Raw genomic sequence first — 15,657 nt, 5'->3', positions numbered from 1 at the left:
CATCCTCAAGTGCTTCACTGTAATTTTAATACATCCGATTAGTGTAATTCTGAGTCATAATTTGGACACTGGGAGCTGCATTTGTACATTGCGCCAGCACTCCCCTTTTCACAATGATCCAGTTTGAATTAACCAGCATTTATGATATTTATAAAAATGCAGCTGCCAATTGTTTTTGACATGAAAACCTGAAATATGAATGGAGAGATGCTGTAGAGTGACAAGTGAGAAAAAGAGCCAGCAAAGTAAAATAAAGCCTGAAAAGGCAGCAAAGTTTTTCAGTTTGCCATCAGGGGTCTCTGCTTTAGTTTTTTTTTCCCACACATGCTGTCAGGGCTCAGGCAAGGACTCAGTCGCAGACCACAAATGCGTCGATTTCCGGGGCAGATTTAATAAGACGTGAGCAGATCGTAAACAGTACACAAGCAGGGTCAAAAACCAGAGAGGCAGTCCGAGGGATAATCCAGGTACGGGTAAACCGGAACAGGCATTTCGAACAACGGGCAGGCAGAGAGATCGGGCGAACAATGCAGAGCGGCAGGCAATAATCAGGTCGAAAAACGGAAAACAGCTAACAGACAGGGAAAACCAGCGGGGACGAAACAGTCAGGAAACTAACTGCTATGAACTAGCAACAGGACAGGGACACGCAGGGCAGATATAGGGCAGGGCTGACAAGGGGATGGGAAGCAGGTGTGCAGGCAGGCAGGTGAAGGCGATGAGCAATCAGACGGGTAGAGAACCAGGCGGGGAGCAGGGCAGGGCTAAAACACAGGGAAAACAAAAGCACATGGACAGGGAAAAACAAAAACACCACAGCTAGGGGGCGGGAGCACTGACACATGCTCAGAGTGGTCAGGCTCAGTACAGTTCAGACAGGAGGTTGGAATCAATGTTTTCCAGTCTTCAGACTGATATTTATTAAGGGTACAGTGAGAGGCCCAAAATCAACAAAAGCAGAATGTTCATTGGGCTCACCCTCATAGACTTAGCAGTAGAAAACTACAAACTAAAATAACAAATGCAAAACATACAAATCACAAAAGTGAATATGGTTCCTTTTCAGGCTGTCACAGGCTGCAGGGTTTTTTGAGCGCCTACACTTATCTCTCATGTCCTCTTGTTGTCATCCAGCTCCTCTGGATGTAGATAACTAGATAAAAGGGGTCTTTTATAGCTGACATTCTTGACAGAGCTTTCATCTTGCCCAGGTGCACCATCTCCTTCTGTATCCAACAAGATGTGTTTGCTTTCCCCTCACCCCTCCCCACAGGCCTGATAAGTTCCACATTATGCACTGAGTGTGCACTATCTACCCCCATCCTTTATTAAACACCTCTGAGAAGGTTGTGTTTTGTGTCCCGCAATTCTCTGTGTCCTGTTCTCTTCAGCCTTTCAGTTGCAGAACAATATTGAAACATTGACTGAAAACAAATCATGAATTGGTATAGCAGAAGGAGGTGTACTTCCATATTTAAGATTGACGCTGGCTTCTCTGTATGATAAATCTTTTCTCTCTGCAACTCAGTCAGTGAAAGAGGAGGAAATATCACTTTGAGTGGGCACATTTGCAAAAATAGGCCCAGATTTGTTCCAACAGCAATATGCTTTTTTCTTTGTGTGAAAACAATATAGCTGCAAAAGGAATTTAAGGAAGTGTTGCGAGCTTTTTGTTAGCTCAGAAATATTCTTCCAAAACAGCCAACGAGTGACGCATGTAATCTGAGCACATACAATGTTGTAAATTAATGTCTGGGCATTTAAAGTAATTGAATTTTGGGATGATGTTTTAGAAGTTCAAATTGGATCCAGTTAAACAACCACAATACAAGAGCAAGGGCTTGGAACATGCATTTGACAGCAATAATAAATATTGCAAATAACAGCTCGGCTGTATGAATGTGTCATAAAATAGCTTTCTGTTAGTAAAAACAAGAAAAATAATATGTCAAGTAGTATTTCTTCCTTCTCCAGAAATCATAGTGCTTGCGCTGTGTGGGAGCATAGTGAATGTCTGGCACAAGTGAGGGTGTGGTGCAGTGAGAAGTGCATTTTCATTTCAACTTGTACTGAGGACAAAATTCCCTCCATAACCACCTCTTAGTGCACGCACATGGCATTTGGATGCAAAAATGATGTCAAAAGGCACTTTTGTTAAATTAGTACTTATACATGTCAGTTGTGTCAGCTGGAATGTCAGTTGGAGAACATACAGAGAATTCCAGTATTTGGATAGTGACACATTTTTGATGTTTTGACTCTGTATTCCCACACTTTGTATTTGAAATGTTGATAGTGACTATGAGGTTATGGAATGAGCGCCTGAAGTCTGCAATCCACAGACATCACCAGATGCTGGGTATCTTCCCTTGTGATCCTCTGCCAGGCCTGTAGCCAGCTTCAGGTCCTGCTTGTGTCAGGGGCTTTTTGCCTTCAGTCTTGCTTTAGCATGTCAAATGTATGCTCAGTTGGATTCAGATCAAGTGATTGCCTTGTCCTTTCAAGAATTTGGAATTTTTTGGCCCTGAAAAAATTGGTGGCTATAGCAGTGTTTGGAGTCGTTGTGATGCACTATGTGCATCCCAATGTGATGAAGCACTGTCCATTGATATTTGAGGTGTTTGTTTGGTTTGGTATCTGAGCGGACAAAACGTTTCAGTACACCTTACCATTCATCCTGCTGGTGCTGCCACCAACTAGGAGGTGGTATGCTTTGGATTACAGGCAGTTCCTTTTTTCTCCACGCCTTCCTTTTTTCGTTACTCTGGTACTGGTTAATCTTCATTTCATCTGTTTCTAAGACACTGGATCCCACAGGCTCTTTTTCATATGTTTTATCAAACACCTGGCCTTTCTGTTCCCGAGGCTACCTAGTGTTTACATCTTGTAGTCTACCCTCTCAAGTTGTGCTGGTGTAGTTTTCTGTGTATAGTACTGTTTGACACAACTATGCCTACATCCTGGAGAGTATTCCTGATCTGTTGGTTACTGATCTGTTGGGGGGAGGGGTTCTTTGCAATTTAAAGTATTCCTCAGTCATACATTATATTCGTCTTCCTTGGTCATTTGCCATCGCTGAGCGCACTAGTGCTATATTTCTTCCTAATGATGTATAAAACAGTGGTATTTTGGCATGCCTAATGTTTTGGCTATGTCTCTGATTGAAGATTGAAGTATAATTTTTCAGGTTCATAATGGCCAGCTTTACTTGTATTGACACTTCTTTGGTCCTTATGTTTTTAATCACAAGCACAGTCTCCAATGGACAATGAAAAGCCTAGAATCAATACTAGACATTGACAGCTCTCTTGTGCATGTGCAACGATGCAGACAAACACACCTGTCTTATAAAAGACACCCAGTTTTGTCCAAATACATGTGGTAACCTAAATGGAGGTACTACATACAAACATGCTGTAATTTCTAAACATTACATCCAATATGGATGAAAATACCCTCACATTAAAGCTGACAGTGTGTACTTTAACCCCATAGTCATTGTCGTCATTTCAAATACAAAGTTCTGGACTACAGAGCTAAAACAACAAAAAACAACAAGTACTGTATGCACTGTCAATGATCATGTGTTTTGCATTCCATCTCACAATAGAGTAAGCCAAAATACCATCAATCTCATACTGTTATCGATTAAGGGTTAGTAGAGAGGCATATAAGCACACATCAGTACACATTAACCTGAATGAGAATGAGATATTCTCATCAAAAGTCTGCTGACATACCCATGTAAGGTGTTTTATTTTGAATTTAATTTGTTCTGGTGATGCTTACATCATTCTACACTTTCATAATGGTAAACATGGCTTGCATCCTGATGTGCCATCACAGGTGTGAGTGTAGCTGCCAAGATCCTTTTTTCCTTGACCTGTTGCCTTAAATTGCATCTGACCTGAGAGTTTATAGCTGACATCTGTCCTCTGATCGCAGTAGATGTGGAGGCAGGTACAGAAGGTCCCTGTGCTGTCCCCATTATGGTGAAATTCACACCTGTCTTTCCCCCTGGTTCTTTCTCACTCTTTTTCTCTCCCTGTGGCTCTAACCTCCCATCATACATTTGACCACTTCTGCATGTACTTGTATGTCCATAGAATGATTTTTTACTTAGATTAAGTACAATATATGCTGTGTCTCTCATTAAAAATGGGGGAAATCATGGACAGAAAAGAAATCATGATGGGTACAGTACTGGTATGTCTTTCTTTTATGGAAAAGAAAGCATGACATTTCGGTCAGTGGAGCAGTGTCAGCTCACTGACAGCCGAAATTCTGTGCTTTTTCTCTTCGGTGTGAGAGCTGTGCTTCTCCTTGTATCATTTCATCTAATTTTAGCACAGTTCACCCAATACCAGTGAATTGTGCTAGAACTCGAGAGAAGAACTTCTCCTATCTATATATTCAGATTAATGTCTATCATGAGTAAAAGAATGTGAGGACCCCATAATTTTCTTGATTTGTGTTATTTGTTGCCTTACAGATAAGGTGGCAAGACAAGTGTTTTGTCAACTATTTTCCTCTACTTTTAATAGGCTTTTGAGTTTGACACAGTGTTGTATGTTTGAGAAAGCCACTGTCCCATCACTGTGAGGTCATGTAGTCAGGTATAAATATATTAAGAGTACGAACAAGCTAATCACCTGTGGGCTACAGCTTAACTAGCTAATATTTAAACATTTAAATTTTGTATCGCATTTGTAAGTTAGTAGATATACTACTGTATATCACTTAAATTTGTTACACTGACATAACTTGAGGGATGATGCACATGGAGTTGGGATGTTAAGTTAGATATTTTGCATCTTTAACCATGAGGTTCTTTCCATATTGCCTGCAGACTGTAGCCTCATTTTCTACCACAAGCCATTCTTTATTTTTTAAAACCCCACATGCCTAATGGGGAGAAAGCCATGTGAGACATGCCAACCAGTATGCCGCCATGTGTGAGGCTGTTTGTTATATATAAACTGAAGTCACCTTTGTATACATCAGCCAATAAAATTGCAACACAGCCAACCAATCTTATTTCCTTTTTAAGTTTGGTACGTGCTAGGAAAGGGGCACTGAGGGACCAGTCAGGAACTTCCCAAGGACAGGCACTGATCTTCAGACCATGAGTTGAGAAACAGTGGTTTATCACACTTATTCTGGATACACTGGTTACCACTAGCAGTGGTCATATTTCATGGTACATGTAAATAGCTTATTCAGAGTTTGACCATAACCAGGAGAAGTACCATTACCTGAAATACTGTGTGCACGTCAACATAGAATTCATTGTTCAAATTGCACCAACTCGCTGAAATCAGCAAACAGAAATATACGAGAGACAAAACTGCACTTTGCCACACATGGAGAGGATTAGACAGAAAATTGTCAGTGATGGATGGGTAATGTTCTTTTTTTCTTTTTCCCTTAAGGGTGATGGTCCTTGATGCTGGGAAGATTGTGGAGTTTGACTCTCCCAGTGCATTATTCCAGAAGGGAGGCCATTTCTATGCCATGGCAAAGGATGCTGGGATCACATCACTTCACAGCACAGCCCTCTGATCAGTCATCAAAGAGGCATATCGGACTGCTGACATGCAAAACTTTGAGATTATGCAGTATAGTCTTTTGTAAGAACTACATTTCCCAAAATGCAATGGTGGTCTTTCTCCATTGCGTCCTCGATAGCTGAGAAGGCATCATAACTTATCTTTGACAAGCCCTGGGTGCTTTGCAGTCATTGGGAATGGATACATTTTAAATAGTAATCATGATCTATTATCTGTAGGTAGTTAATTTAATTTGACACTGTATTGTACAGCATGCCATTTTACAGCATTGTCTCGGAGTTAAATTTGGTTTGGGACAGGTCTTGATAGTGTATGCTTTTATTTTTAATGCTATTTTATGCTCTTATACACCTTAGGAAATGTTCTTTTTTCTACAATAAACATTGACTCAAATTAAATATTGCATATCAACTTATTTTCTATGAAATGTTAGTTGTGTATTACAATATTCCATACAGTTCCTTTCTAAGCCATATCAATGAGTTATATCTTGTGAAAAAGTAACACTATAATGAGGATATTTATATAAAAAGGTTTTTATGTAAATATGTGTCATAGTAGAATATGTCAGTTCCACTTTTTATATGCCTTTTTTACAGTTTGTAGATATATAATAATATAAAATAATGTTGCTGTGAATAAAGTATATTGTACATATTGCTGTGCAAAAGTCATAGAAAATTTTAGGAATTGCAATGCATATATTTTTTTCTTACATGGATGGTTCATTACAATAGAACTGTGGGTCTACTTTAAGAATGGAAACACTAAACCAGTGAAATAGCACATCACTGGATTTTAATCATGTGGTATCTAAAAACTACAGTGAAAAATCTTATGGAATCTTCTGGGGACAGCACAGGGACCTTCTGGAAGTGTGAATGGAGGACTCAAAAGCTGTATTAGAAGGATGAGTAATACTGAATCAAGTGTGAAATTAACAATGTTAGTTTACAGAATTATGAGAGATGCCAAAGACATTTTATCCTGATGTTTTCTTTATGTGAGTGTTGACAACTAAAAAGAGTAAAGATCAATGATTCATGTTTCTTTAACTTATATTATTTATTTATTATATATTATTATAATATTTATTAATTTATCTTTAGCCCTGCAATAGATTTTAGCAGTGTGGCATTTTTCATGTACTTCTATTTGACAAAACTAAATTAAAATAGGCTTCATTTGTGTAAACAATGGACAAAATTGAATTAAAAACTAAAAAAACTAAAATAACTAAAAAACTAAAATAAAAGTCTGCCCCCTCATAAATGTGATAAATATGACAAATGAATGTGGCCCTGGCTTTGTCATTTATAATTACGCTATATGGACAAAAGTATTTGGACACCTGACCATTACATTGTAATGACATTGTATTCAAATACATATACTTTAATATGGAGTTGGTCCCTCTTTTGCAGCTATAACAGTTTCTACTCTTCTTGGAAGGCTTTCCACAAGATTTTGGAGTGTTTCTGTGGGAATTTGTGCCCATTCATTCTGTAGAGCATTTATGAGGTCAGGCATTGATGTTGGACGAGAAGGCCTGGCTCGCAATCTCCGTTCCAGTTCATCCCAAAGGTGCTCGATGGGGTTGAGGTCAGGGCTCTGTGCGGGCCAGTCAAGTTCTTCCACACCGAACTCAAACCATGTCTTTATAGTCCTTGCTTTGTGCACTGGGGCACAGTCATGTTGGAATAGAAAAGGGCCTTCCCCAACCTGTTGCCACAAAGTTGGAAGCATAGCATTGTCCAAAATGTCTTGGTAGGCTGAAGCATTAAGATTGCCCTTCACTGGAGATAAGGGGCCTACCCCAAACCCTGAAAAACAGGTGTGGCCAAATACTTTTGTCCATATAGTGTAATTATGAAGATGTGCAACACAGTCACTGAAGGACAGAATGTAATTAAAGAACAAGGTCCCTCAAAGGAACAGGGCACATTAAAATATTTCACCTCAAATATCAGGTTCTTATATGAAGAGAACTGTCTACTTCTTTCACTGTTATAATCACAAAGACACTGGACCTGCATCATAATAAGTAACATTATAAGTAACATTTCAGAAAATGTGTGACTGTGACCCTGCTCATCTTGATACCCTGTCTCTGCACTGCTTGCACCTGGATGCCTAACATTACCATCACATTAAAATAGAATCAACTGCCAAACACTGTATTTGGCTATACTAAATTCACTAAAGGAAATATGCTATATATGCATTAGACATGAGTATATTTACACATTATGAGTTGACTTTAAGTGATGTAAAGCTACCTTCTTGTACTTAGTCTCCTGTTAAAAAAGTCTGTGTCCGCTCTCCTCTTTTTTGATGATGCCATGGTTTGGCCACCTGCAAATCCCAAATGAAATGATAACTTGGTTTGATAACATTATCAGACATTCAGTAATTACAGTCAAGTCCAGAATTATTGGCACCTTTGCACAAAATGCTGTAAACTAAAAAATAATACCATTATTGACATAAACATTATTGGACTGCCCTCTTCAGTTCAGACTACAGGTTTTCAATGGAATTTAAGTCCAGAGATTGAGATGGCCATTGCAGAACCTGGATTTTGTTTTCACTTAACCGTTTCTGTATGGATTTTGATGTTTGTTTGGGGTCATTATCTTGATGGAAAATCCACCTATGACAAAGTCTCAGCCTCCTAGCAGAGACAACCAGACTTTCCACCGAAGTTCCTTGGTACTTGGTGGAATTCATTATGCCATTGATCTTAAATAGTGCCCCTGGATCACTGTCAGCAAAATATCTTCAAAAGATCAATGATCCACCCCCATATTTGACAGTAGGTATGAGGTGCTCTTCCTCCAGACACTTGGTTTTGTTTCTTGTGCTCCGTAAGGGCTTTCTCCGTGCAACCTTTCCAAAGATCAGGTTGGTATGGTATTATGGTTGTTTTTGAGACATGGGCACCCCAAGATGCAACCAAGCTCTGAATTCTTGAACTGTGATCCTTAGGTTCTTTATTGCCTCCCTCATCATCTTCCTCACCGTCCATGGGGGCAATGTGCACTTGCATCCTCTTCCTGGCAAATATGCTCAAAAATAATTCTTTCTCCCTAAGTGTTTTAATCAGTGAATTAAAGACACCGGTGGAACCATTAGAAAGCTTTCCCCTGAGATCAAGTTCCAGGTGAGCCAGTTCCTATCTTATATCAATCAATTTGGGAGCTTTTTTTTGAGCAATGAGTGCAGGGGTGTGGTATGGATAAAAATAACTGGACAAATAATGCTGTGGATTTAAGGGATATTATTAGTTGGGACAGTTTAACAGTTCCTAATCATCATTAGGGTCTCATGCCCCTCATCCCTACTAAAATCTATATTTATGCTGAGTCCATTGTCCATTGATGTTGATATTGGATTTTGTAGTGACAGTAGAATGATGTATTGGTCGTCCTTTTTTCCGAATTTATTAAACTGGAGGCTGGAGACAAGTGCATGACTTTAAAACTGAACAGCATGTACATTTGAACTAATGTCAAGAGAACATGTGAATACATTTGTGAAGTGTGGCAAATGCCAACTGAATGGTTAATTGCTGAGAAAATGTTTGCATGACTCTTGTTTAGAATATTATACACCTCAGGAAACAACATTAAGCTCCAATAAAATGCTTTCTATAATGGAAGCCCCCCTGATGAGCGTTCTGACTTTTAGAACATTTAGCCAGGACATTTCTTTGCTCCAGGAATGCTATTTTCTTAACATTTTCTGTCCAAATGGTGTTCAACTCCTGCTATTTCAAAGGCCACAAACACAGTATTTTTTTTAGTCAAACCTGCTTTCCAAGCACTCCAAGTTACCTAGTTTTGCATTTGAAAGATTCTGTAAAATCATACCAGACAGCATCAGCAAAAACTGAACCTTAGCAGTGAAAGCAAACAAAAAAGGACGCAAATAAAAAAGGCAATAAGAGCTCACAAATACACGCAGGACTAATGGTGTTGGCAAGGGACTCCTAGGTCTGTTTTAATCAGAACTCCACATACATTCCAGAGGACTGAATGTATGCTTCCACCTAAGATGCTTCTTTCATACGTTCACTGATAATAAGAGCCTCCTTAACCCCCATGTGCAATATGCAAGGTGTGGGAATGATCCTCTGCCATATTCTGTGGCTTGCCTCTTAAGAGCACAGGCAATAAGGCCCTAGGCCTGAGCCACTATGGAATAAATGCTTAATGATAGATCCACAAACCAATATGAAAAAGTATCCCCCAAGGAATGACTCTGTATAACAAACACATGAGCCAGAATCGCTCAGACCTCAGGTTTGCACAGAATTTCAGCATCTCTTACCATGAAATACACATGCTCCAATGCTTTTCATGACTGCTGGTAAGGTAGGAAATTCATTTTCACAATGTATTTCCTTCCACTACTTACAAGAACTTTTCTAAACTGGCAAGAAATTAATTAAAACCATTACATTGGCTGATTGGCTGATATTCATGTTGCACTTCATGATAAGTGTTACCCAAGTAAAAAAAAAAGACATGATATCTGTAAAGTTGGGTGCCGTTAAATGAAGGAGACTGCGGGATTAATGCTCAGGAGCGGTTTACTCTCGACAACTGCATAGCTTACATACTTTCGTTCGTGTCAAGCAACAATGACAAATATACAGTATCTTGAACTTCCTGACTACAGTGGCCGGTGTATCACCTTTTAGAACGATGTGATTGTCAACTAACTACGGTGACCGGCACATACCATCTTTTAGAATCACCCAATAACAATATCAATATATTTTTTCAGCTTTTGTTTAATGTCCTAAATAAGTAGATTTAAACAATACGTTATATCAGTAATAATAGGCTTCTGTCACCCTCTTTCCCATCTCTTTGGGGGGAAAATTGACAACAGTTGTCAGACACACTGAAAATGTAGTTAGTGAAGATTGTTGTAATTAGTGAGGATTGTTCTGTCGTTAGAAACTCCGAGCCCTTTAGTGCAACTTAATGCTATTTAACTTAATGCTTAATGCTATTTAACAAGCTGGTGAGCATCCTAAACAACACCTCCCATCCTATCCATGACGGGCTTGTGAAGATGAAGAGCACCTTCAGTGGCAGACTGATCTCCCCAAAATGCTCCACTGAGAGGCACAGAAGGTCTTTTCTGCCTGCATCCATCAAACTATACAACTCCTCCCCTCTCCGGCTGCAACATGGGATTGACTGGCACCTGATGCCCTGTGCTGTCCCCCCCCCACACACACATAATCGTTGCACATGGGACAATAACTGTTCTCTAGCCATTTGGTCAGGATTTGCACTATACAGTTATCATTGTTTTGCATATTGTACAACAATAACTGCTTTCTACTGCACTTCATACTGTATAATAGCAATAACCTTACCCTTGTTTATTCTTGCTTCATAATTCATTTTATACTATGTATATAATCTTAGCACATGCACGATAACTTGCACGATAACTCAACGCATAATTGCACAAACTTCTTTCTATTTGTTGTATTTTATACCTCTTATTTATTTTATTCAATTTATTCTTTGTTGTTTTGATGTGTGCCGGACGGTGCAGTTGTGACCCTCAAATTTCCTTCGGGATTAATAAAGTATTTCTTATTCTTATTCTTATTCTTATTCTTATTCTTATTTCAATGCTGTTACGTTGGTTTGGTTCCAGTTGTTATCACTAGCCACAGATGGTGCCGCTGTGTGCAGAAGGCTCCGATCTCAATTCAACATGGAGATGAGTGGGTTCTGATTGCAGGTGGTGTTATTTAACAGCGAGGACAGCCAGCTGGGAAAACAAAAGTGGGTCCTGCAAGGTGCTTTCATCTGACCCATTTCCACCCGGGTCATTTTGCATGGATTCTCCCCCACTTACTTGGTCTGTTATGGTACAAGGCCTTCAGAAAGTGAACTATTGTTTGATGCACGTTGCTTTATTCTCTTTTATTCCTGAAAACTAATCGTCCAGGTCTTGTGGGCTGAAATACTTGTCTCTGTGCCTGGAGGAGTTCAGATGAATGCTGAGGCAAACATTGCTGCCCTTATGCCACAATTGGTTGCCTTTCCTTTTGTAATGAGATATCAGGTTGGAAAATTTAACCCTGACTCTAACCCCGTTTGAACTGAACATCTCCAGCACTGCTGTCAGTGGTACCGAAAATCTGGCTGTCAAGGTCGACTGTTTGAATTTATGAATTGACATCAGCTCTGACTGATTGTAAAGGTTTTAATGGAATATGTAGCCAAATAATCCTCTCTTTTCCATCTTTTTTTTCTTTCCAGTCAATCATCTATGCAATGCCTACAAAATGAAAAAATCTGTACACACATGCTCTTGGGCAGGAATAAGGAAGGGAAAAATAATTGCCCTAGAGAATGCTGAAAAGGGAAAATTATGAACAACTCTATCATATGATTAGCTTTAGCTGTAGACACTGAAATGATTTTTAAAGGTCATTCTCTTTTCATGTTTTGTTATGTGTATACAGTTGTAACTACCCAGTGAAAAGGCCTATGTGGGTCCACTGTTTGCATTCAGAGGGCAGAGTGTGCTAGTGCTAGCCTATGGTAAACTCAGAACAGGGGCCATAACAGGCTCCCTTTTAGCATTGCATACTTTGGCCAATTTGATGGTGGCCCCATTAGGACTAACCCACATGTGGCTAACACTCCAATGTATACATGCACTGCAGTGACACTACGGAGTTTTAAAATTTGGTAAGTTAAGCTAATACATACATCAAATTGAAGTTATTACAGGTAAATTATACATGTATGCATTGACGTCAGAATGCATGCACCATGATGTTTCAAGGTTACATAAGAACATAAGAAAATATGATGACGAGAACAAGCCATTCGGCCCAACTAAGCTCGCCATTTCCTAATTAAAGATTAAAGATACCTTTCAGTTCAATTACTTTTCAATTTCAATTCAAGGTTTGTAAACTCGAAACACAGGTATTGAAATTTGTCTTCAGTATGTATTTTTCCTTTTCCAACCACAGAGAGGCCTTCTAAAATGTGGTATCATAGAAAAATCTAATCCCTGAACTGCTTTCCAGCATTTAGAAAACTAATATCATATTTTGCTGCTAATGACAAATTTAGATAATTGCATATTTTGAGTTCTTATTAAAGGTCTTATTGTTTTAGCAGTGACATTATTACATTACTATAATTTACAAATTGCAGAATATTACTTTGCATTATTTTTGTATATTTGTAAGGTAGCTAATGTGTGATTCTTATTAAAACTGACATTGCATGGTCTTCAGCTGTTGGAAATGCATTGTAAGTGATTTTATCGTCACTGGCCCAGGTCTCTTTTTTGGTCACTGACTGATTGATGACTGATTCTTTCAGTGTATTGGATCTCATGAATGAAGTCTGTACATTGAATGAAAATTGACTTGCAATGCAATAATGCACTAATCCTATTTATAAGTATTATAAATGATAAAATACTAATGACTGTCTTTTTCTTCATAAATGTCTGCATATAACTTAACAATGAGTCATGCTAAGTAAATGTAGTTATTTTTTATTTTTTAGTGAATGGTGGAATTTTCACAGCCTGTGGTCTGAGGACGAAAAACATGTATTGCACAAACTGACCAAGATTCAGTTACACACTGGAAAAACTAATTAAATGAACTGAATGAATTATTGAGTAAGTGCAGTGGATCCTCTTACTAACTCACTGAAAGAACACAGTGCTACTCAAACTGTGGGGCTTGCGGAGGAATTACAGGAGGTTTATGGTGTGTAATTAATAGATATTATGAATGAATTTGTTGCAATATTTGAAAAATAATGTTAAGGAATATACTAAATTCAAATTCAATCAGCTCCTGCACATACAAATGTTAAACTAATGTTTTATACCTTTCTGGAGAGGGTGTAGGCATTGTTACCAAATAATTACACTAACTAGTGGTTCTCAGTGGCATTTCTGTAACAGTGGTAATTAGCAGTACATTGAGATGAGGTGGAGCTACTGACTGAAATGAATCAATTTGTAGTGTTGAACATTTTTTGAATGAGTGAGCCAGTGAACTGGGTATTTGTACCGTTTCCTTTTCAACCCCTCAGATTTCATTTTGAATGGTTATACCTACACACACACATACACACACATACACACATACACACACATACTGAGTCATTGACACACTGTAGGTACTCTTGGGCTTCTGAAAATTATTAAACATATTATAACAAAAATAGCGGGGGCACAAGTTCTCCCTTTGAATAATGTGGTCAGGGGGCCATAAATGCACTGCATGTGAGTTCAGCCTCTGGTCAAGGAGATCCAAGGGCTCTTTTGCTCTTTTGTCCTGCATTGAATAGAGTTCTGAAATAATGATCAGCCCACATATTGAATCGACCAATGTAGGAGGCTCTTCCCACTGCAGAGGAGTGACAGGACGCCCACCCCAGAAACCCAATGCATAAAGACACTGGTTATTATCATTATAATAATTATTGTTATCACATTTATTTGGCAGACGGTATTATCCAGGATGAAGTGTGGGGCACTGGAACATAACACCTAGGGACACAATGTAGTTGTTTGAAATCACCCCCCTCCCCTCTCCCCAAAGCATGAATGGCGTGTGAAGGGAAGTGATGAAGAATGCGGGTGAAGAAATTTTGTGATGCACATCATGGGGTGATTCACTGCATTTCCTCCAAATTCCAACATAAAGTGATGACAGATAGTGTACACACTGGAATAAGAAAATGTCCCCCAGCCGTGCGTTTGAGACACTGACATCCGTCAGTCAGCTCCTTATTGGCTGCGCTGTAAGGGACAATGAGTCTTGCATGTGATTTCTCACTTAATGGTCTCCCGGGAGAATGCGAAATGGACTTTTGAAATGCAGGTGACACGCTCAGGTGCTGCCTGCATGCAGTGCGTACGGACTTCTGCCTGGGTAACAGCGGTAATTTTGAAGAAAGCATTAAATAAAGTGAATCACCACTGAGACATGACTTCTGAAGGCCTAATCGCTTCTAGTGGCCCGCTTACCTTGGCGTACCTGCCACCTCCCCAGGCATGTTCTGAACTGCATAATTTTAGATGACATGCTTTTCCGTGTTTACTGTAGTCCCAGCTGACAGCGTATGACAGGGTAATGTCAAGCACAGTGTGTACAATAAATGATGTATAAATGCGTAAATATACACTTTTGCTTATCCACATTTGTCCAGACATCTTTCTGAATGAGACATGAGATGTCTTAATCTAATTCCATTTTCAAATGTACTTAACACTTTTGTACATAACAAATCAAGTTGTTATGTACAAAACAGCTTCATAAACAGCAAAAAAAAAAAATCTGAGTGCTATTGTTATTTGTGATATGTGACAAAATGACAAAATGGTAAGTTTTAAGATTGAGTTTTGTGTCACAGCAGAAGATAGCAACAAAGACAACAGCAGCAAGGGCAAAACTGCTAAATTGCTATTGCAATTATAAGGCAAATTGCACCATAACAGCCAGCATTATCTTTCTCAGAACCCTAAGTGCTGGGTTTAAAATTTCACAATTGGTTTCACAAAATATACTTACATATATTTTTTTTCCTTTTTTGGACACAGTTATGCCACACAACCCAATTACCTAATCTCTGTATCTCTGAGATCAGAGACACCAAGCCCCCGCCAAGTTAATTTTACATCCTGGTTAAAGTCTCAAGTGTGATACATTTGTAACACATTTCATGGAACTGGAAAAGTAAATGTAGGAAAATTGAAACATAAAAACATCTTTTAAACCTGTCACATAATTCACATTACAACCATTAATGTGTCATGTAGCCTGAAAGGATTTCAAACTACTGAACAAATACAGAAAACTGTTTAACAGCATGAGGTTAAGAGTCCATCCTTGGTGAAAATATGAAATACATGATATTTTATAGTAATGTTCAATAATGTGTATTTACTACATGAATACCATTATGAAGCACACATGAAATGTGGACAGAACAAAGTGTGTATATTTTGCACACATGATGAATAACAAGCGTGTATGGACAGTGGTGCTTTACAACCCTACTTCAGC

General features: G+C 38.8%; 1 protein-coding gene across 1 annotated transcript in view; it reads left to right on the top strand.

Moving 5' to 3' along the window:
* The window catches only part of LOC118789848 (canalicular multispecific organic anion transporter 1-like), a 47,364-nt gene extending 41,523 nt beyond the window's left edge, over nucleotides 1-5,841 (top strand). The window contains exon 32 of the mRNA XM_036546536.1: nucleotides 5,433-5,841. Coding sequence (XP_036402429.1) covers nucleotides 5,433-5,562 — 130 coding nt within the window. The 3' untranslated portion in view covers nucleotides 5,563-5,841. The remainder of the gene's footprint in view (nucleotides 1-5,432) is intronic.
* Nucleotides 5,842-15,657: the final 9,816 nt, after the last annotated feature.

This window comes from Megalops cyprinoides, chromosome 15 (assembly GCF_013368585.1).
Source record: "Megalops cyprinoides isolate fMegCyp1 chromosome 15, fMegCyp1.pri, whole genome shotgun sequence".
NCBI classification, from domain to species: Eukaryota; Metazoa; Chordata; class Actinopteri; order Elopiformes; family Megalopidae; genus Megalops; species Megalops cyprinoides.
The sequence above is the reverse complement of the archived record's forward strand: the minus strand, read 5'-3'. Positions and strand labels throughout refer to the sequence as shown.